General features: G+C 34.5%; 1 protein-coding gene across 2 annotated transcripts in view; it reads left to right on the plus strand.

Moving 5' to 3' along the window:
• Window positions 1-22,175, plus strand: part of ITPR2 (inositol 1,4,5-trisphosphate receptor type 2) — a 510,130-nt gene that overhangs the window by 228,630 nt on the left and 259,325 nt on the right. For both annotated transcript variants that reach the window (XM_072653450.1, XM_072653451.1), the window contains 4 exons: window positions 1,483-1,612; window positions 3,080-3,137; window positions 4,141-4,306; window positions 5,376-5,549. In XM_072653450.1, the coding sequence (XP_072509551.1) occupies window positions 1,483-1,612; window positions 3,080-3,137; window positions 4,141-4,306; window positions 5,376-5,549 (528 nt within the window). The remainder of the gene's footprint in view (window positions 1-1,482; window positions 1,613-3,079; window positions 3,138-4,140; window positions 4,307-5,375; window positions 5,550-22,175) is intronic.

Raw genomic sequence — 22,175 nt, forward strand, 5'->3', positions numbered from 1 at the left:
TCCTGTATCCCTCATTGAAATGTAAGGTCTTTTAGAGAAAGGGTTGTTATTTTCTTTGTACTTGCATTTATACTTGTGACTAGAACAATGCCTGCCACATTACTTGATGGTTAACTGATAAATACTATTTCCTCAGATCAGGACATCTTGTGAGTAGTGTTTGATCCCTAACACAGGTTGAGAAACAGTTCTATCAGATAGGGCACAAACAGATAACATACAATTTCTTCTTGGTCTCCAGATAGTTCTTTGATTTCTAATTTATAGATCATAGATATAGAACTGGCATCTAGTCCAACTCCCTCATTTTACGTATGAGGAAACAGAGAGGTTGAGTGATTTGCTCATGCAAATATTAAGTAACAGAAGCAGCTGTATATCATTTAAACTTTGAAAGCAATCATTTATATATGAACCAATGGACAGCAATACCTTGCAGCCCCTCTGCCTTTGGTTAGTTTGTCTTTTTAAGGGGCATGCTTGTGTTCGAAGGCCTCTCACTGTGTTTCTCCTTAAGCCTTGTACCCATGGCACTGTTTTTTCTCTTTAAGTTGCTTTTGTTTGTGTTTTTCGTCTTGAGTGTGAGTCCTGCCTCTATCGTAATGTGTAATCTTGGACAGATCTTTTATTTTTTTTTCTGGTCCTCAGTTGCTTCAAATGTCTTTAAATGTCTTTTCCAGCTCTAAACTGATAATCATATTATCCTTAATAAATACTTGTTGATTGATGTCTACAGTCAATGGATCAGTTTAAAAATAGATCTTTTGCATAATACTAAAGTAGAAAAAATGAAAAAAAATCCTAGTTACATTCATCAAATCTTGTTCTTATCGGATACTTTTAATGCTATATTACATGTACCTGACAGCAAACTGCTCCATTTAGGCTATTAACATAGGTCCTGACTCCCAGGGTGAATCATAGATATATCTGGCATCAAAACTTGGGAGTACATACAGATCTTTTGTACCTGTTATAGCTGAAAGTCATGCCTTTTTTGTGCCTGAATGAGGGATTTGATTATCATCATAGTTCCTCAAGGAGAAATCTATGTTATTAGGTGACAATATGACATCATTACCACTTGAAGCAGAATAACTCAGTGTCTTCATCTGGAAAGTTTCACCAAACAGGTGTGCTTTGATACTACAGTGGAAGATAACTGGAAAGTCATACACTCCAGATATTCTTATTTCCCAGAAAATGCATTCAATTTTTATTGACTCCAGTCAGCATGCTATTTATAGTATTTGTGGCAATAAAGGCATTCAAAGTCTTAATATTAATGATGGACATTTACTGAATTGAACTATTAATATTTAAAAGTAAGCTCTCAAATTAGTTTATTTAGCATTCTGATACTTTATATTGTTGTTAGGCTTCAGAAGTGAACTAAATAAATGTGCATCATTAAATAGAATGATGAGTGATATAAAAAAGTTTATGAAAAACTATATTTTATTTTCAATCTGTGTCTTATAGTTTATTCTCAGCGTTAGACTAGACTATAGAATCTCTTATATGCTGTCCATCTACAAGAAAGAATTTGGAGACAACAGTGAAAATCCTGAAAACTCTACTACTACTTCCCCTGACACACCACTTTCATCTGGTAATGTTTTATGTAAACATTCTTCAAAATCTTTAATTTTTAGGATGGTACTTATAAAGTCCCTGACTTATTAAAAACAACAAAGAACACTAAGTGTGTAAAACTGAATCTGCTTTAAAAAAGATTATTTGCTTTGAGAACCAGAGCAAATCATTTAGTATCTTCATGTCTCAGTTTTCACATTGAAAAGGTAGGTGTAGGATATCCATCTGTCTCCTGGGGATATTGTGAGAAAGAACAAAAAAGAGGGGCCCACAAATAAAACTGCAAACTCTTTTACAAATCTAGAAAGCTACATAAATACAAAGAAGTGTCAGAAAATTGCTTTCTGCTTGTTGAACATATGGTAGTCATAGACAACTGGTAACAATTAAACAATTAATACAGTCCCTGTGCAGGGAATGAAGTTTGTAGCATTTATGTGTTCTGGCATCTGTCTTTTAACCACAATCACATCTTGAACCTTGGTCTCTTCCAAAGTAAAGTCAAGAAGGAAGAGAAAAGGAAAGGAGTAGAAAGAAGTTTAGACAGCCAATAAAGACAAGTGAGAGCACTCAAATAAATATTAAAGCAAATGCCACTAGAGCTTGTGCTAAGCTTGCCTAAGCTTAAAGCCATTTTTTTGGCAGGCATGTTTCCTATGAAATTTGTTCTTATATTTTCTTAAAGCATTGAAATGTAAAGAAACAAAATTTCCAAGAATAACAAGGCAGCACCAGAAGCTGACTGACAGTTGCAATAAGTTTGATTTGTTCTTGTTGGATCCCAGACTCTGAGCTTCTGTAGAAAGGTTTAGCAACATCTATGATTATTTTTTTTTTTTGCTTCCTTACCTCTAGAAAAGTTGATTTATCTATTTCTTTTGTCAAAATAGTATTAATTTCTATGAAATATAACATTTGTTTTTCTTATTTTCTCTCTTCTTTTACTCTTTTTGAAGATGAGGAATTCATGGCCTGAAATTAAGGAAAATGTTTACAAAGTTTAATTCATTATCATAATTATTTTTTTTACCCATGTGAGATGCATAGAGATGTTTATTGTGATTGGTTTATATTGAAAAAAGTAATGGATAAGTAGATTGTAAAAATTCAGTTTTGTCAAGAGACCCTGTTGTTTGGAGGTAGAACATAAAATAATTTTGCGCTTAAAAAAAAGAATAAGAATTTCATGTTTTTGCACATTTGCAATGTTTTAAGTTTTAGTCACAGTAGCAGCTGGCATATAGCAATATTTTCAAATAGGTATTTTTAATAAAAAATTAGTAAAAATTAAAATTCTGTTTTTAAATTTTCTCATGTGTTTAAGATATTTAGTTATATTGAATACCCTCTTTACATACAGTTTAATAATTTTGTTGCATAGGGAAATTTTAAAAAATAGGAAATATTAATAGGTACCTAAATAATATTAAAAACAAATTATGACTCCAAAGTAGAATAAATTTTCTATGCTTTATCTTTGCAGCTATTGTTCCTGATATAGATGAAATTGCAGCTCAGGCTGAGACTATGTTTGCTGGGAGGTAAAGTTGCTCTTTTTTTTTTTTTTTAACAATTTAATAGTGAAGAGATCTTTTTTTATTTAGATTAATAGTAATGCTTAATACTGTTCTGTTTATTTTCATGTATTTTATTCCTTCCTTCTTTCTAGACTATCAATTATATCTGCACAATATAATTTCATTTAGAAAAGAGGCTACAACTTTCATGTAAAGAGAAATAGTTGCTCTTTTTGGTCATGAGGAAAGAATTAGATGAGATAGATGTATTGTGCTTTTCCCCAAATGCTTTACCTAAATTTTCTCAAACAGTTATAATATAAGAAATTACCCTTAAATTCTCTTATTATAAAATTTACCCTACTCAGAAAATTATTTTCTGAGTTATTTTCTTATATCTTTAAAATTTGAATTTAGAAAATAGTTTCTTGTATTGTTATCTCTGTTTTGATATGTGATAAATAAATCTGTTTTTTTGTCATTGGGATTACATAGGTTTGATTCCAAAAATATAGTGCCTCAAACTTATTCTTTTTTTTATAGTTCATTTTTTAGAAGAAAATTTCAATAGTAGTTAAAAAATAGTAGTGTATTAATGTATTTCCTATATGTGTTTTACTATAGATTTTGACATGAGATCTTTTTAGTTTCACTGTCCTAAATTTTTAGGGGTCTGCAATTCAGTATTAAGGATTTGTTTTCAAATAAACAATTCATTCTGTTTGTTTTTTTGATATAGCTTGGGACTGCATCAGTATTTTCACATTAAAGTATTTCCTTGTTCATTGAAAGTCGGTATCATCTTAATTTTAGAATATTAGTTCCTACCACACGTACCATACTTGTGCCAAAAAACAAAGCTCTTATTCACATCTTAGCTTTCTCATCTGTGAAATGGAGGATAATAAATGTCTCTTCACCTTCTAAGCAAAGAAATAGTGGTGTCAAATGAAATAACCTATGTGAAGAGATTTAAACTCATTAGAAATAGTACTGTGTAAATTAAAAATTATGTTTGACTTCATAGAAAAGAAAAAAATCCAGTACAACTTGATGATGAAGGAGGAAGGACATTTTTGCGAGTTCTTATTCATCTGATCATGCATGATTACCCTCCTTTGCTATCAGGAGCCCTGCAGTTGCTATTTAAGCACTTCAGTCAAAGAGCAGAAGTTTTACAGGCTTTTAAACAGGTAAGATTAACCAAACACCACTGAATCAATTAGGAGAAGCTCTACACATGTTACTCATACTACAACATACATTTAGTGCTAGAAGGGACCATAGGAACCTTTGAGACCAACTTTTTCATTTTATGGATGAGGAAACTGAGACACAGGGAGAATAAGTGACTTGCCCAAAGTCACAGAACTAAGTGCCTAAGGTACATTTTTAATGTATGTGTTCCTGACTCCAGGCCCATTGTCCTAACACCATCTTATCATACTATTTGCTGTGTTAGTAAAGACTTATTCACCTTTCCTTCTGCCCTTTAAGAACAAATGATGGAATTTTGTTTAGCTTCAAGATGTAGCGTATCCCAAATAAACATATTTCACAAGATAATTTTAATTGAGGTCTTAAGTACAAGTTAGAGGCATTTACTATAGTTCCAAGAGTTTGCAGAAACATTTTCTCCTAATAATCCAGTGTTGTATGGTGAATCCAGACAGTGTCAAGAAGATCTAGTTCAAATCTCTCCTCTGACACATATTATCTGTATCGCTCTGGGCAAGTCATTTAACCTTTGCTACCCCAGGAAGCTTGCTAAGGTAATAAGTTTAAGAGTAGGGTCCGATCTGCATTGTGGGGAAGTTTACTCATAAGGAATTCTCTATACCAATAAAATCAGAGGTTTCAGTCCAGAAAAAAAGGACCTATGAAGGAATATTTAAGTATTGAAGAATATTCTATTAAAAAAAAAAAACCTTGGAAACAGCACATAGAGGTATTTAAGGAATATGTTGGTTAGATAAGTAGTCAATACTTTTGGTTATAGATATGTTCAAAGATGCTGACACATGCATAGGGGATATTACAAAGAAAGAAATAAAGAGGTCTGGAAACTTTGTTAATTTCCCAGATATTTCCAAAAAATGAATGAATGAGTAAATAGAAAGCATTTTTTAAAAACTTGGAATGTGCCCAGTACTTCACTTGACTGGGACTATGCATGGAAAAAGAAAGACAACCCTTGCTCCCAAGGAACTTATTGGGGAAAAACACATAAACAAGTTAACAGATAAAATTATTGTATTTTAGGTACAATTATTGGTATCTAATCAAGATGTAGACAACTACAAACAAATCAAAGCTGACCTAGATCAACTACGACTGACTGTTGAAAAATCTGAGCTGTGGGTTGAGAAAAGTAGCACATATGAAAGTGGCGAAATGGGTGAAAATCAAGTAAAAGGGGGAGAAGAACCAAATGAGGTTTGTTTTAAAATTTTCATTCATTGATAGTGTTTATTTTAGAGCAAGCTGCATAATTTTAGTCAGAAAGTTTCATGACACTCTGGAAAGCATTACCTCAATATTAACTGACTAAAATACACCCCACTTTTCACTCACTCTGGGATTCCCACAAATTTCATTGCAGATGTAATTTGACTTGAGCCTTTATCCTAGATACAGTGAAAACTTCATTTGATCATTTGAGCTTGATTATAGCTCATTTTTGATATATCAGCACAAAGAACACACAATTCAAAAATAAAGTGTTTAATTGGGATTAATTCAATTGTCAAAGGAATAGTGAAACAATATTAGACATCTCTGTGGGGATCAGTTTTACATCCCCTAAGTAGTGGTGGTAAAGAAGCAAATTTCCATAAAACCCACATTCCATGATGAAGAAGGCTTTGCAAAGACCCTGGCATATACCTAGACTATAGATTGAAAAAATTCATTCTTGCCATTGTTTGCCATTTGACTTTTTCCAGTCAGAGGAGGAAGTGTTTTTCTTTGCTTTCTCCTACTTGGTTTTTATAGATACAAGAAAGATGAATCCTCTCTGACAAATAAGGAATCCCTACTCAGAAGTCCTAATTCCACACCAGGCTGCTTCAAACCAACTTTATAGCCTTGGTAACTCATGAGCTTCTTTTATTGCTTTATAGTCTCAGAATCACTCCAAGATATCTAGGCTCCTGGAAATGTGCCATTTTGAAGTTCCCACGCATGACTTACTAGGTTCTTTTCATTTTTCCATTTTCAGAATTTTTGTTTTATTCCCATGACAAATTATTCCCTTTGTCCAGATATCATATCTGGGACTTTAGGATAGGTTATAGGAATTTCAATAGGCAATCTTACTAGCCTTTTAATTAGATAGGAAATGCAATGTGTTTCTTCAGACTGGCTCACATTACAACAGTCAAAAGAGGGCTTTCAGGACTGTGTGTATACGCATGTGTGTGTGTGTGTGTGTATTTGTGTGTCTCTCTCCTCAAACTTTCCATGGTACCTCTTCCCCTATTGTCTCAGTTGAGAACCTTGTTTCATATTTCACTGAAAAAAATTGAGGCTATTTGCCGAGAGCTCCTACTTATCTCCTCCTCCTCATCTCAAATCACTCAGATGGCTTCTCCTAGGATCTCCTCCACTCCTGTCTCACATGAAGAGGTAGCTCTTCGTGCTAAAGCAGACCCCCCCCTATACATGTACAAGTAATCCTATTCTATCCTGTTCTCTTCAACAGAATGCTCCCTCTATCTTTCCTGCTAACTCACTTATCTTCAATCTCTCTAACTACTTTTCTGTTGCCTACATGAGCCTTCTTAGTTTCTCTGTTTTTGTTGAGGGTACTATCATCCTGTTGGCCACCCAAACTTGAAATCTGGGGGTCATTCTTGCTCATTCTTTCTCACCTCCCATGTACTAACTGTTGCCAAATCTTGTTATGACATGTTTCCATACCCTTGCACCAGCATCTATGGATTCAGGAAATATGTCTCAAGCTCAGAAGTATTTTGTGACCAAGTTAGTTTGTGAAATGTTGCAGTAGAATATGAAAATATATGCTTATGCTAAATCCACAAATTTCCTGAATCAGTACTGTACAATGAGTAGATGTGATGGTGGGGCAGGTTCAGTTTAAACAATTAGAGCCATACGAAAGCTGAATGAGCTGTCCTGGCAGATTGTGGATTTCCCTTCACTGAAGATTTTTCAAAAGGAGGCTGGATGACTACCTTTGAAGAATGTTTTAAATGATATAAATGGATCTATATGCTTTAGACTACATGGCATTTGAGCTCCCTCCGGGGTAGATATTGTGAGATTCTGCTTACCTAATGTATTTGCTCTTTCTGTCCACTTGACAGTGTGCACAGTCCTTAGACTAGTGTTCTTGGAAGTGAAAGGGAGATAGGGTTGAGCAATAACCAAGAGATAGAATAGACAGATTTTTGCCCTAATGACTCTTTTTTCTTATTTCCTTATCAGCTCATTGTTGATTAATGAGAATGAAAGAGATAGTGGTAAATGGAAGGCTAATAACCCAGGAGTTCCTGGGACCCAGTTGAGTAGGCCTGTTAGCAGTGTTTCATGCCTACATTCCAGTTATCTTCACAGGTTAAAGTGTAAGAATTGAACAATGTATAACTATAAAAACAATGTGGTATATAATTAATGCACCTAAAATTCATACACTCCTTCATTCTAATGATTGGGGATCATATTTTAAGTATTCAATCTATAATATACATCTAAGTTTCTTCCTCTTGGTTACCAGATTAATTGGGTATTACTTTGAGTCTTCATTGTAGACACATGTTAGTGTTTTATTGTTTCATAAGAAGTATTTCAGAATACATAAATAGATAAATATCTCAAATTCAACTTCCTACTTGACAAATCAAAAAGAAATTTTTTTGAAATTCCTATTCAGAAGTAATTCATGTCATATATCATTTATGTTTTTTATGGTGTTTTCCCTTGTGCTTTTAGCTATTTTTTCCTTCCCTCAAGTAATTTACTGGCTGTGTGACTAGGCAAGTCTCTTAACAGGTTTGCCTCAGTTTTCTTATCTATAAAATAGGGTTAATAATACTACCTATCCCTCAGTGTTGTTGTGAGAATAACATGAGATAATATTTATACAATGATTTGCTAACCTTAAAGTGATATATAAATACTAGCAATCATCATCATTATCATCATTTCTGAAGGAAATTTAGGAATTTGTTGTATTGGAGTTTGACTGTCACAGCTATTGTTTCTTCACCAAAAATTGTTGTTTTGAGAATCTAAAGAAAATTGCAATTTCAGATGATAGATGTGCATTAGAAATAGATAGTCACCTAAGGGCTAATGTGATCTTGTTTTCATATAAATTTCTTATTACTAATAAGGAAAGTACAAAAATGCCTTCAAGGAATAACTTCTCAATAGAATGATTGTCCAAGCTCTTATATGACATATGAAGCTATTTTAAAACTTAGCCAATTCTTAATAGCAACTCACTTAATACATTTTAGTGCAGCAAAGCTTTACAGAGACAGGGTTTCTCTGATTTCAAAACCTAACTGTGAAAAAATAATTTTCTTTATTGTTTTCTCAATTATATTTGATTGAGGTGAATTTAAGATGATTCCTTGATATATATATATATATATATATATATATATGTGTGTGTATACTTTATTACCTTGCCATTGTAAATAAACTCTTTTATTGGGAAAGCTCAGTGGCACATAACATGAGTAAGAGTTGAAGCCTTCTAAGAAAGAACTGGTTGGATGTGGGGGGGAAGCCCTGAGACTCACAACTACTAGTAAATCTTGTAACTTGTTGTCTTTATTCATTTACACATCACTCTCTTGCACACAAGCAGGAACAGAGCTCTGGACACTAATCAATCAATCAATCAATATTAAGTGCCTGCTGTGTACCAGGCACTATGCTAAATAATGCTCCGAAGGAGCTTACAATGTAATGGAGGATACAACATGCAAACATATATATATATATATATATATATATATATATATATATATATAAAATCAAGCTATAAATAGAAGTACAGAATTTATCAAAGCTTCAGTTTAATTTGGCATTTCATATTTAGAATTTGAATATTATAACACATTTTCTATCACTTTTAAAAAATGCTTTGTTAAGTGCTTTATATATAGTAACTCATTTGATCCTCACAACAACTCCAGTGAAGTATTTATCTCCATTTTGCAAGTGATGAGACCAGCAGAATAGAAAGAATTAGTTTTGGAATCTGAGGACATAAGTTCATGTTCTGACTGTTCCTAACTACCTTTTTGACCCTGAACAAGTCACTTGTCCTCGTTGGCCCTCTCCTTTACTCATCTGTAAAATGAGAGGTTTGGCTTGAATAGCCTCTAAGTCATAATACCTATTGATAGTCTAGGAAAAGAATTTATATCATTTCAAATTTTGAGCTTATTTTGATACAAGAACATATGTATATTATCTCTCTCAATGTCAACAGGCAAAAAGAGTTATCATAGTCCAACTGTATTAACTATTTTAGATATCAGATTAAAAAAAGCAAAATTCTATGCCATATAAGTATAAAATCAGAAGATTGTCTTATTTAAAAAAAAACAGCCAAACAAACCATGTGTTCTTAGAGGCTTTATAATGATTATAAATTAAGGAAAATACTACAAAGTTCTGAAAAATGTTACACTGCTGGCATAATAAATTTATAGCCTATCATGGAGCTGACCACCATTTAATCTCCAAACAAGTTTTCAATTTAATCAATGAAATTTTTTTTCTGTTGAGATGAATATACTTTTGGTTTTAAAATAGAAATTTATGGGAAAATAGTATTTACTTAGTTCATTCAGGAACACTCATGAAATGCCTACTATGTGTAATATACTGCTAGGCACTAGGGAAGACATAAAGAAATATAATGAAATCCCTGTTCTCAATGAACTGGCAGTCTAATAAAAACAATGTATTAATCCATACAAATTTAATTCAATGATCATTTATTAAATGCATGGCATTGTGGTATAAGTGCTGGGAAATGAGGATAGACACAAACTGACCCTCTTTTCAAGCAAGATTTAGTGGTAAGGTGGAAAATGTGAAATCTGCTTTGTGTTTAAGCTTTGGAAAGCTTTTGCCATAAAGTGATATTTAGTGGAATAAGCTAAATAGATCTGTATGTATCATTACAGTGGAAAGTACTTTGTGAGTACAGTGAATACAGGAAGATCCTTCTTACTCCAAGAATCTAGTCTCACTTCTAGCAAATACTAGCTTGGTAACCTTGGCTAAGTTATTTGACCTCTTAGTATTTAGATACTAAGTCTAAGACTATAGGTGGATGACTTGCATGGGTAGGGAAAAATTTTTTCTCGTCAGAAATTACAACAATAAAATACCAGCAGTACAATTACAGGTCCAGTTTAAAAAAAATCTGATTACTGTTATGCTACTATATAATATTGGAGACGCATTGTGTTCTTCTATTTATCTTGCATATTGGAATATGTCAATTATTTTTTATTTCAGAAACCTTCTTATTAGACATATTTTATAAGATTAAAGTGACAGTCATTGATATTGTTTCTGTCAAAGTTTCAATCCTCACTAAATATAGAGCATTTCTGAATGAACCTTAAGAAAAATGCAATCTGTCTTCTAAAGAAGTTTGTGCCACCCAACAAGACAGCTGATATCCAAGAAATAACAGAATTCTCTATCTTCAGTATGATTTCATTGCCCCTGTGGAAAGTCATGATAGACAATGTCTGTCATGGGGCTATAACCAGGCTTAATATGTATCCAGGTGTCTCCAATCTTCCAATGGTTTTTTTTATCTCAGGAAAACCACTTCCCTGAGATTCTTATAGGTATAATAAAAATTTACAATTTTTTTTAATGTAATAGAAGGTCATCTTTATTGATTATCCCTTTCACATTAATAAATGTGTCATATGGCATCTCTATGAGAGGCAATATGGCATAGTGACTAGAAAGTGAGTAGGAGCAGGGTTCAAGTTGTACCTCTAATGCTTGCTGGCTATGTGACTAGGTATACTTAACATACTTAACCTTTCAATGCCCCAGGTTGGAGAGGAAGTGCTGACTAGCATTGGTGGGGGCAAGTTTCTTTATCTAGGGGTTGGGGTGGAGTGGTTCTCTATAGCAGTGAATTCATAAATGTAACCCCTATTCCATATGGATTTGCTGTATCGTACTGTAAGACTCAGTTCAATTATCACCCCCTCTACAAAGCTGTTCTTGATCTCTCCTTAAATTTTCCTAGACCACTTTTGTTTCTCCCTACTTGAAAGGTAGGGAATTCGCTAGTCCACTTAGATATGTATTCTTCTAAAGGAATTTAAACTCTTTGAAAACAGGCCATTTTGTTTTTGACTTTACTTTGGCATGGTACTATAGATAATTAACTAATGTTTGTTGAATCAGTGAATTACAAAGTTGTTTTGAGAGGAAATTCATGTTTATATAGTACCTCAAAGGTTTGCAGAGTGCTCTTACAAGTATTGTTCATGTTGATATAAAGCAATCATTTATTTTTGGGTTTTTACTATGTAGGCAGCACTATGCTAGGCCTTGTGATAGATACAAGAGAACATTAAGACATGCTTCTTGTTCTGAAGAACTTATAGCATATATGATGAGATAGAACTAATCCCCGTCTAATAATTATATAAACACAAAAGTTTAATATCTAACTTCCTGGATGGTGCCGGTAAGTAGAATTAGAGTTTAGATGAAAGAGAAGAACACAGTGGGCAGAAGTAGTTGGGAAATCAATCAATCATTCAATTAATCAGGCATTCATGTGTTAAGCACTGTGTTAAGTGCTAGGGAAGCCTTTATTGAGAAGGTGGGTCTATAAGGATATACCTTTGAGTTGGATGGAATTTTAGAGATTTATCTAATTCTTTCCACCTCATTTTACAGAAGAGGAAACTCACAGCAAGAAAAGTTGAAGTTTTCCAAAGTCAGAGAGATGACTACTTTTGAGCTGATCTTTCAAAGATAAGTAGGAAATGACTCTTTGTATTATTTGTAAGGGTCAATGAGGAGACAATCTATAATGAGTATAGGAAGTAAAGTTGAAAAGGTAGGATGGGGATAAAGTAGGTAGGGCCCTGAAATCTAGTCAGGGAAGGAACATGAACAAATAGTTTCAAAAGAATTGCAAACTATCATCAACACATAAAAAAATATGCATCAGATCCCTACTGATAAGAGAAACAACAACCTAAACAATCCTGAAGTTTTTACTACACACTCACCAAACTGACTGTGGTGATAAAAAACAAAAATAGGCAATACCAGAGAAGCTGTTGAAAGAGTGGTACACTAATATATTTTTGATGGAGCAGAGAATTTGTCCAGTCACTCTGGAAAACAATTTGGAATTGAGAAAAAAAGCGCTTCTAAACTGTTATCCTTTAATCCATTACTTCCATTATTGGATATTTATTTCAAGGAAGTAAAGGCTAGAAAGAACCAATGGATACAAAAATATTCCTAGCTTCATTTTTTTTGTAGTAGCTTAAACCTGGAAACAAAATGTGTACCATTCAGGCAGTGGCTGAAGCAATTGTGATATGTAAATGTAATGGAGTGATATTATATTATATTAAATAATGAATATAAACAAGAAGACTTGAATGAACTAATTCATAGAGAAGTAAGCAGAACCAGGACAATGGTTTATCTGGTACAATAATTTAGATAAAAACATTAAAAGGTAGCTGAACTTAGATTGAATGTAATGAACAATATTGGTTCCAAGAGACAGATGATGAAATATTTCCTCTTACATCTTAATTTTATGAGGTTGGTTATGTATACCAAAGCTTGTGTGTGCAGGCATTAATGTTAGTCTTGCTTGACTGTTTTTCTTTATTTTCAAAGGAAGGGTTTTTTTTTCTTTTAAGGTAGTTTGGAAGAGATCCATGTCAAGAAATAATCACGGTACTAAAAAAATTTCCTAGAGGTCACCAATGAAAAAAAATTAAAATGGGTGGGAGTGGGAGTAGTCTGTACTTGGTATGATTGGCAGGAGAAAGGAAGTATAGATTCATGAATGAGAGGGGTGACATGATAAAAGTGATAATTTTGGGATGATTAATCTGGTAGTGGTATATACAGGATAGATTAGAATAGAGCGATGGTTAAGAGGCTGTTATGTGAATTCATGTAAGTGAAATGGACATTATTCCGCCCCCCCCCCCCCCTCGGGAGCCCCTGGGTTGAGATAATGTCTGTTGAGTTTCTAGGCAGGGTTGGGCCTAGAAGCCACTTTCTATTAGTGGCTACACTTTCTGTTGTACCTTTGCCTAGCAGCTGCCTGGGCCCTCATCTCTGTTGTACCCCTTTGCCTAGCAGCTGCCTGGGCCCCCATCTCTGTTGTACCCCTTTGCCTAGCAGCTGCCTGGGCCCCCATCTCTGTTGTACCCCTTTGCATAACAGCTGCTTGGGCCCCCCTCTCTGTTGTGCCCCCTTGCCTAGCAGTACCTAGGAACCCCTGTCAAAACTGTTCTGTGAAAAATGTGTGCTATTGGAACCGCAAGGCTGTACCGGGAAGGGGTAAGATGCTTAAAAGGCACACACACCTTTGTTCGGGGCTACCTCCTTTGTGGACAGCCGCCGGCTAATAAAGACGCTCCCAAATTCTCAATTGACTCTTGCCTGTGCTCGTCTCGGTCAGTCCATTTCAGTAAGAGATAGTAAAAGCTTGTGTGAGGACATTGACAGTTGGAATGAGAGAAAGGGGTAAACCAAGCAATCTTTAAAAGGAAAATGTTGTTTAGTAACAGATTGTTTATAGCAAATGAATTATAGTGAAGAGCCAATGAACACTCCGGTGTTTTAACTCATAAATAACAAAATAATTTTCATTGATCCAGTAGCAAAGGGTAATTTTAAGTTTCTGCCAACAGGAAAAAAAATCTCATATCACTGGAAACAAAAAGAAGCAGGCATTGTGCATACTAACAGATCTACGCAAATAGTAATCCTTTGTTTTGTTAACAAACCATTGCAAAGACACTATACCCCCAACACTGTTGACATTGTTTTTAAATATAATGGTCAAGCTTTGTGCTTGCCTAGAAACCAAAGGGCTGCAGAAAGAATTAATGTAATTCCTTATTTCAGCCCTAAGGAAAACACTTCCAAAAATATATAAAAACTGACTTGTTCTTGGTTGTGAGTCTAGGGTGGGAAAAAAAGGTAGGGGTGAAAGTACATTTATTGATTTACGCCCTTAAATCCCAGATACTCTAGTTTAAAGTCAGGGGTCACACCATCCTCATGTTGATTTGCTCTTTATCTGTAAGGAAGGAGAAAGGAGTTGGCTGTTAATAGGTCTGCTGTAGCCCCAGCTTCTATATGACCTGTTATATTTATAGCATTTCTCTTTATTAAACTGATCTTTCAAGGCATCATGAGATTATACTAGTGTTTGTTTCAGATTAAAAGATTTGAAACTCAAAGGCCAGTGTGTGACAACTGGATATTATACCAGTAGCACAGGGGACAATTACTAATTCATCAAATTGGAATACTTGTCAGCTTCTTAATGGAAAAAGGGGAGAGTAACTCTAGAAACCTTGTTATAGTGGCTTGTCATTACGGTCCAAATCTATTCATTCAGCACAGTCTTATGAAGAAAATATAGACTGGCTTCACTGAAATCACTATTGCCAAGAGAAGCCACCTGCTCTCTTATCTTGAGAAGAGCAATGGGAAGATCCTTTCATCTGGAGGCAAGACTTGGGGGCAGATTCAGTTCTTGTCTCTATTACTTTCTACCTGTATGACCTTGGGCAAGTTATTTACCATTTGCAGACCTTAATATCCTTGTTAGTAAGATGAGGGAGATGAACTTAATGACCTGATAGTCCTTTGAGACTATGATAGTAAGACAAAAATATCCACCTTCTGCAAGAAGACTTTCCTCCAGCTGCTAGTATCTTTTCCTTTCAGTCTACCTTCCATCTATTATATGTTTATATGTGTATACACACATACATACATAGAAGCATATATTATACATATCTAATTATTGACATGTTTTCTTCCCTATCAGAATGTATGCTTTCTGAGGTTAGGTACAATTTTTGCCTTTCTTTGTATCCCCAATGCTTAGCAAAGTATCTGGCATATAGTAAGTACTTGACACATGCTTGCTAAAGGACTGCCTATTTGTTTCTTTAATTTGCATCTATGAACTGACTAACTTAAGAGATTTCTCCACAAAAGATTCTTGAAATTTTTGTTTCCTCAGTTATCACTAGCTTGTCTACACAGTGCAAACAGAGTTCACATTGACCTTGCCTATTTATCTCTTGCCAGATTTTACTTTTGATTTACTAGAATGCCAGAACAATATAATTGTCATCACCAGGTATGGACGTGCTCCTGTAGAATTTATTTGAACTGGACAGTTTGGAGTTATAGGCAAGTGGCCTATCCATAGTTTGTATACTTTTAAATTTAGTTATTGATTATTACACCTCTGTCCAACGGTATCAATATCAGATAGAGTGCAGTCACTGCACTTTGTAGACTGGTTTAATGGCGTATACAAACTTGAAATACATTGATTAATCATTGCTTAAAAATTCATGCAGAATAAGATATACAAGCTCACATATGGCTAATGTGTTGCTGAGCTATACATATTTATTACAAGGGAGGACTACATGGGGGGAAACACTGGCCAGTGATTTATACATTCACACAAAAAGAATCAATAAAACATTTAAAAAGAAACACAGAATTAAAATTTTAAAAGTTCAGAAGGGGCTATAGCCAGAGCAATTTTATCACTACCTAATTATAAATGCAAATATATATAACTACATACAAGTTTATAGTTTCTTTTACAAGTATGTGTTTGTGAATGTTTGTGAATGATTAAACTCAAGCTAAAAATAAAATTTAACTTAAAAATTAGCACAAAATAACTTGTAATTTCTGAATAAATGGTTCAGACTAAAAATATAAAGAAGTCCAACCTTCTATAAGGAGTTAACCTTTTTAAACAGTACTTATATTTCTTGTTAATCAAGTCACTTCTTTGGACCTAAGTGGTCTTAACTGTAAAGGGGAGGTGGGGGTGGGGAGGAGTTTGGCCAAATGATCTCCAAGGTCTCTTCTAGTTCTAACATTTTTGATTTTGTGTCTTCAGACTCCTAGAATAGTGACCCTAATAGTAATGTTATTCTGGGTCCGAATAGTTGTCTATGCATCCAAGTAATTAGACCCTTATCGTAGCACTGAGAGATGGTATGTAGGATAGATAATATGGTTATCTTTTAATCAATTCTACTTACTTTTAATAACTTAGTAGCCCCTAATTAGCCTCAAATGTATTAAAACTTTTCAAGCTGGCCACATGGTAACACATTTTAGCTCATGAGCTTTTTTTTATGTAATCCCCCAAATAGCTGTTTCTTATACAAAGCAATAGGAAATAACTACAAGCTTCAGTTGATCTAAATAGCAGCTTGGGTAGTATTTGAAACATAAACTCATCCAGATGATAATAGCTGATATGTCTATGTATATAGAATTATACTTTAAAGGAAGCTAGGAACTCATAGTTGTAGAAGCAATAAAGGCATACATTTCGGGCACTGATGTCAGTCTGTATAAGAGCACAGAGACAGAATGTCAGTTCAATATACACGAACTCAATTCAATTCTGAAAATGTTTATTGAATGCCTACTATGTGTCAGGAACCATGCCAGGTGCCAGGGTTATAAAGACGAAAATGAAACAGTTCCTGCTGTTAAAAGAGAGAAGCCAGTTTGACTGCAGTGGAGACTGTGTGAAGGGTAGTAATATGATTCAATTCACTTCAGTCAACCTGAATTATCAGGAGTTAAGATGAATTATTTTTATGACTCCTTAGAGATAGCTATTATTTTCTTTAGGAGTGTTTATAAACTCATCATTAATTTTGACCATCTTCAGTTATCAAAGTCAGTTTTTTTCCTCTTTCCCTTCTCATGAAGATTAGCATTTTCTACATTTTCTCATTTCTGAAATGTATTGCATAGCTTTGAATTTTCCTAAATTTTACCAGAAGCCACTATTGTTAAAACAAAGGGACAGCTTTTCTTCATATCTTTACCAGACAGATGGACTTGAATATGTCTGCCAAACCTTTGCCAATCTTTTAAAAATCATTTTTCTGAAAGTTGATAGATAACAGATATATCTTCTCTTGATATAAGGATTCTTAATAGTCTCTTTAGATTTAGTAATTTCTTAGTTCCATTTTCTCCAATAATAGAGTTTTTTTCATTTCATTTTCTAGAAAAAAGTATGCTTTTTGATAATAGTTATTCATCCATGTGAGCATGAAAGGGAAAATTCAAATTTTTTTGCAATTTCTACTTTTTCATAAATAAATTCACGTTGTCATCACATGTACCTGCACACACACACACACACACACACATACACACACACGCATACCCTCGGTTATCTCATTCACTGATCTCATATTCCTTTTGCTTGTAAATAGTTCCATTTATCCTAGCCAGTTGGGCTATCATCTGTGTATTCCCCATGTTGATTTTGTTTATGTATGCTTTTTTAAACTCTTGGTTTTGCTTTGTAATCTCTCATGATTGAATCTAATGCTTAATATTTTTCAGTGTCCATCTTCCTCAGTCCTCTCTCCCCCTAGACTAGTGGCCGTGTTAATCATGCTATTTTGGTAAAATATTGAAAAAAACTTTGGTAGCTTCCGTATACTCAGTGTCAAAAATGGCTATTTTCTTCTTTACCCTTTAAGTACTCTCCAGGAATTCCAAATATGTGTAATAACACTTCTAGAAAGAAATGCTTGGGTTAAAGTTCTTATATAAACAATCAGTAGTTAATATTTATTAATACATTCTCTGCTATTTACCCTACTCTCACGGAGCTCACAGTCTAATGTAGGGTACAATATGTAAACAGTTACATACAAACAAGCTATATGTGGTATAAACTGGAGATAATTGGCAGATAGAAAGTACTAGCTAATGCTAAGGGGACTCAAGAAAGGCTTTTTGTAGGAGGTAGGGTTTTAGCTGGGACTTGAAGGAAGCCAAGGAAGCCAGGAGGTGGAAATGATGAAGGAGAGCATTCTATTCATAGGGGACAACCAGGGAAAATGCTAGGAGTTGGGAGATGGAATGTCTTGTTTGAGGAACAGCAAGGACTGCCAGTTACTGGATTACAGAGTAGTAGAGGAGTGGGAGTAGGGCAGAAACACTTTAAGGTGTTATTACACTGGAAAGGTGGGAGGAGGGGAATAAGAACTATACTGCCTCAGAGAAATATTTCAGGGAAATGAGTGGTTTAAATTAGTTTTTTATTTTACGTGAAACCATAGGGAAGCAGCATAGAACAGTAGAAGGAGCTCTGACTTTGGAGTCCAAAAGACCTGGTTTCAAATTCGTGTTTTCCCACTTTCTGCCAGCATGATCTTTGTTAAATCCTTTGTCCTACCAGGGTCTCACTTTGCTCATCTGTAAAATGTGGAGATTCAACCTGACTGCCTTTGAGATCTGTTTCATATAGCTCCAGAACAATGATCCTTTAATTTTCAAGGGGGAGCTATTTTCACTGGTCTCTTGTAAACAGTACACAGTCATGATGAGTTTTAGATCCATGTGTAATTATAAGCTTTTAATCCTCAAGAAGGGCTGAAAGTGGTGATATAGAGCAGAGGTGTAAAACACTGGCCAGAATCAGATTAAAATATAATTGGGAAGTATTTACCAATATAAAAATTCAATAAAGTGTAGATAATACTACACTTTAAAATGTCAGTATGTGGCACGGAGGGATTCTTATGTATGGGATTAATGCCATAGTGCCATAATGCACTAATCCCATAGCGGCCCCATTTCTATTTGAGTTCTTATGCCACTGTTGTAGAGGATAAGGGATGGAGGAGGAATATTTAATTCTAGATGAAAAAAAATCTTGACAGAGAGGAAAGCATTCTTAACGTTATAAACAAGGATCTCTCAGTTCTCTTGCTGTAAATCTAATATTGAATGAGATTTTTTTTGGACTCTTCATATCTTTTATCTTTATCCTTCCTATTTCCTCTTCATTTTTACTTCCTACCTGTAAAGAAGAATAAGGATAGCTTATAATTCTAAGGTTATAAACAATTTTACATACTTTATTTTGTTTGATTACTCTTATGATTACTTTTAAAAATATTTTCATCAAATCTTAATATTTTAAAGCAAGTTGAGACATTGGAGATCATTAGGTCAAACATCTGACTTTATAGCTGAGGGAGCTGAGACTGAATCTGATGCTCCCAAGATCACATAGCTAGTTAATGGCAAAGTACAGGATAGAATACAGGTATCTATTATATTCCTCTGTCATTACTTCTCTCTGACATAGGACCAGTCTTTCTTCTGATGCAAATAGCAAAACAATTCATGCTTTCTCACTTTTTGTTATTCTTTTCAATAGCCTTCCATAAACCCTCCACTGAAGATCTAGCAAACGTATTGGAGACCTCTTGCTCTTTTAAGATGCCATGGATATGAGTTTGGCACTTGGTTTATCTGTCTGTCAGAAATGGGAAATAAGAACAGAAGGGCAGATAGACCAGAAGACAGACTGTTTACTATAGGTCCTTGAATTCCAATATGAGAAATTTTACTTTACTTCTCAGGCAGTGTGGGAGCTATTGCAATTTTCTTTCTGAGCAGAGGAATGCATCGAATCTGTGCTTGAAGAGTATTAAACTGGCAATGTTATATGAGATAAATAGTTGGAGGTTGCATGAGTCTTTTCATCTCTGTATTCTTAGCATCTTGGACAATATCTTCTTACACACAGCAGAAGCTTAATAAATGCTTGTAAAACTGAATTACACTGGAGGCAAAGAAATGTTAGGAGATTATTGCCTGTCCAGGTGACAGATAATAAAGGCTTGAAGTAGCTTAGTGGTAGAAGGAATGGAAAGGAAAGAAGAAATTAAAGATATCAGTGATTATTGACTTATTACAACTACCTTTCTGTAGCTAACAGACTAAATCAGAATTGTTTCAGTGGTTACTATAGTTTTGTAATTATGTTCACTCTTTCTTGGGAAATAACTTGAAGTAAATAACCTTTTGATAAACTTACGTAATCGTATAGTTGATTGACAGTTCTCTGAGCATTTTTTTAATACCTTATTTCTTCCCAAGCTGACTAATATTGTGAATAATTATATTTTGAAAATAACACAAAACTGAAATTCTCATAAGTATGATAAGGATTCCAGGACATTAAAAAAAAAATCAGTGTTGTATTTACTAATCTTCTGCTAAATCCTGGACTCACACAAACCAGGTTTAATGCTGAGGAAGGCCTGACTGTTAAAAGAGCAGTGGTGTGCTTTCTTGTGACATCAGGTTAATTGTACCCCTATCCCGAACCAAAATTCTGAGGAATATCTCTAAAATAAAGCTTAGGTATGTCTTTTGTTTTGGGTCTTCCCAAAAGGAACTAACAGTGTACTTTATAGAAAGGTATTCAGGGTACAAAAGTGATACCAGATATGGGGATAAATGCTTAAAACACAAAAGACTTATATGTGCACATTAAATACTTAAAACCCTAAACAATAGCGCATCATGTTTACTGTGCTCTCTCAGCAGAAAAGGCAACTTTACAGAACTGCTGAATATATATTTCACATTTACCTCAATTCTGTACTGTCTAGGCAGCTTCCATGACCCAGATCTGTCAGTCAGGCATGACTCTTTAGTCCTTTATGGTTCTGGATGATTCTGTTAATGATTGTATCCTGTTAATGGTCATATTCTTTTTTTGAGAAGCAGTATAGTTTACCTCCCATTGCCATGTCAATATTTACTTGGGAAACCTCCAGGGTAACTTATAAAAGACACATCCATCTCTCAGTATCTTTAATTAATCATCACAGATCATGTGCTCAGGGTGAAAACACAGAGGCAGAAGAAGAATGTCAGAAATTCATGCTCTCCTAGGCAAGCCCATATTCTCTTTGCTATGTGTCTGTAGATGGTATTACTTCTGGAGGTACAGAAGGGAGAGAAATTCTTCCTCTTTTCCTTTGCTGAATAGACTAAGGGAGAACTTGCATAATCCTAAAGGAATAGTCTTAAACTAGTATAGTTGGTAGTAGTGTCAGCAACTTTTCTACATTTGATATAGGTTTTTCCCCCTATAATTCTTACGGATGTGTGTGTGTGAGGGATTAAATATTTCTGACTCAGTCACAAATCACTTTTGAGTCAATACCCCTGACATGGGGATCACAGGACCAACCAACTAGGAGCTGCTAGGTCATGAACTCCTTTAGCAAGAGTCCAGAGTTAATGGCCAGTTCCATGGGAGAGGCGAGGCTCCAGGCTGATCTCAATGGGTTCCCCTGACCACTCCACTTCATTCTCAAACTTTAAATTTATAAATTTATATTCTCTTTATCTTATGTAACTTAAATTGGTACATAATCTTAACCCACCCTAGCTATCAACCTTATTTCCTACTACTGTGGAATTTTCACTGCCTGATCTGGACTGCTCACCATTCTCTCCATACTGTATGTCCATTCCTTCCTAAGCTCCTGCCATTTCCTCTGTCAGGAAGACCTTTCCTCTTTCCCTATATGCATCCAAATCATATATTCATTCCTCAGTGTTCAGCTCAAGTGCCTCCTCCTTGATTACTCCAGTTCTTACTAATCTCTCCCATCTCTGAATTTATATAAACACTTTTCTTATATTATTAGTATTAACTCTTTTCTTATTGTTTCATTTTTCTCTAATACATTTCATGGCTATTTGCACAGCTGGATTTTAATACACAGGGCAGGAACCATTTTTTATACAACTTTTGTATCCCTTATAGCTACTAGCAAAGGGCTAAATGCCTGGATAGTAGGTGATTGATAAGTAACTCATGTTTCTATAGTCCATTAAACTTTACAGGATACTTTTCTCACTGCAACTAGTGAGATAGTATTATCACCCTCATTTTAACAAATGTAGATTAAGGGCTTGGGGCTAAATTTT

Source organism: Notamacropus eugenii, chromosome 3 (assembly GCF_028372415.1).
Source record: "Notamacropus eugenii isolate mMacEug1 chromosome 3, mMacEug1.pri_v2, whole genome shotgun sequence".
Classification (NCBI taxonomy): domain Eukaryota; kingdom Metazoa; phylum Chordata; class Mammalia; order Diprotodontia; family Macropodidae; genus Notamacropus; species Notamacropus eugenii.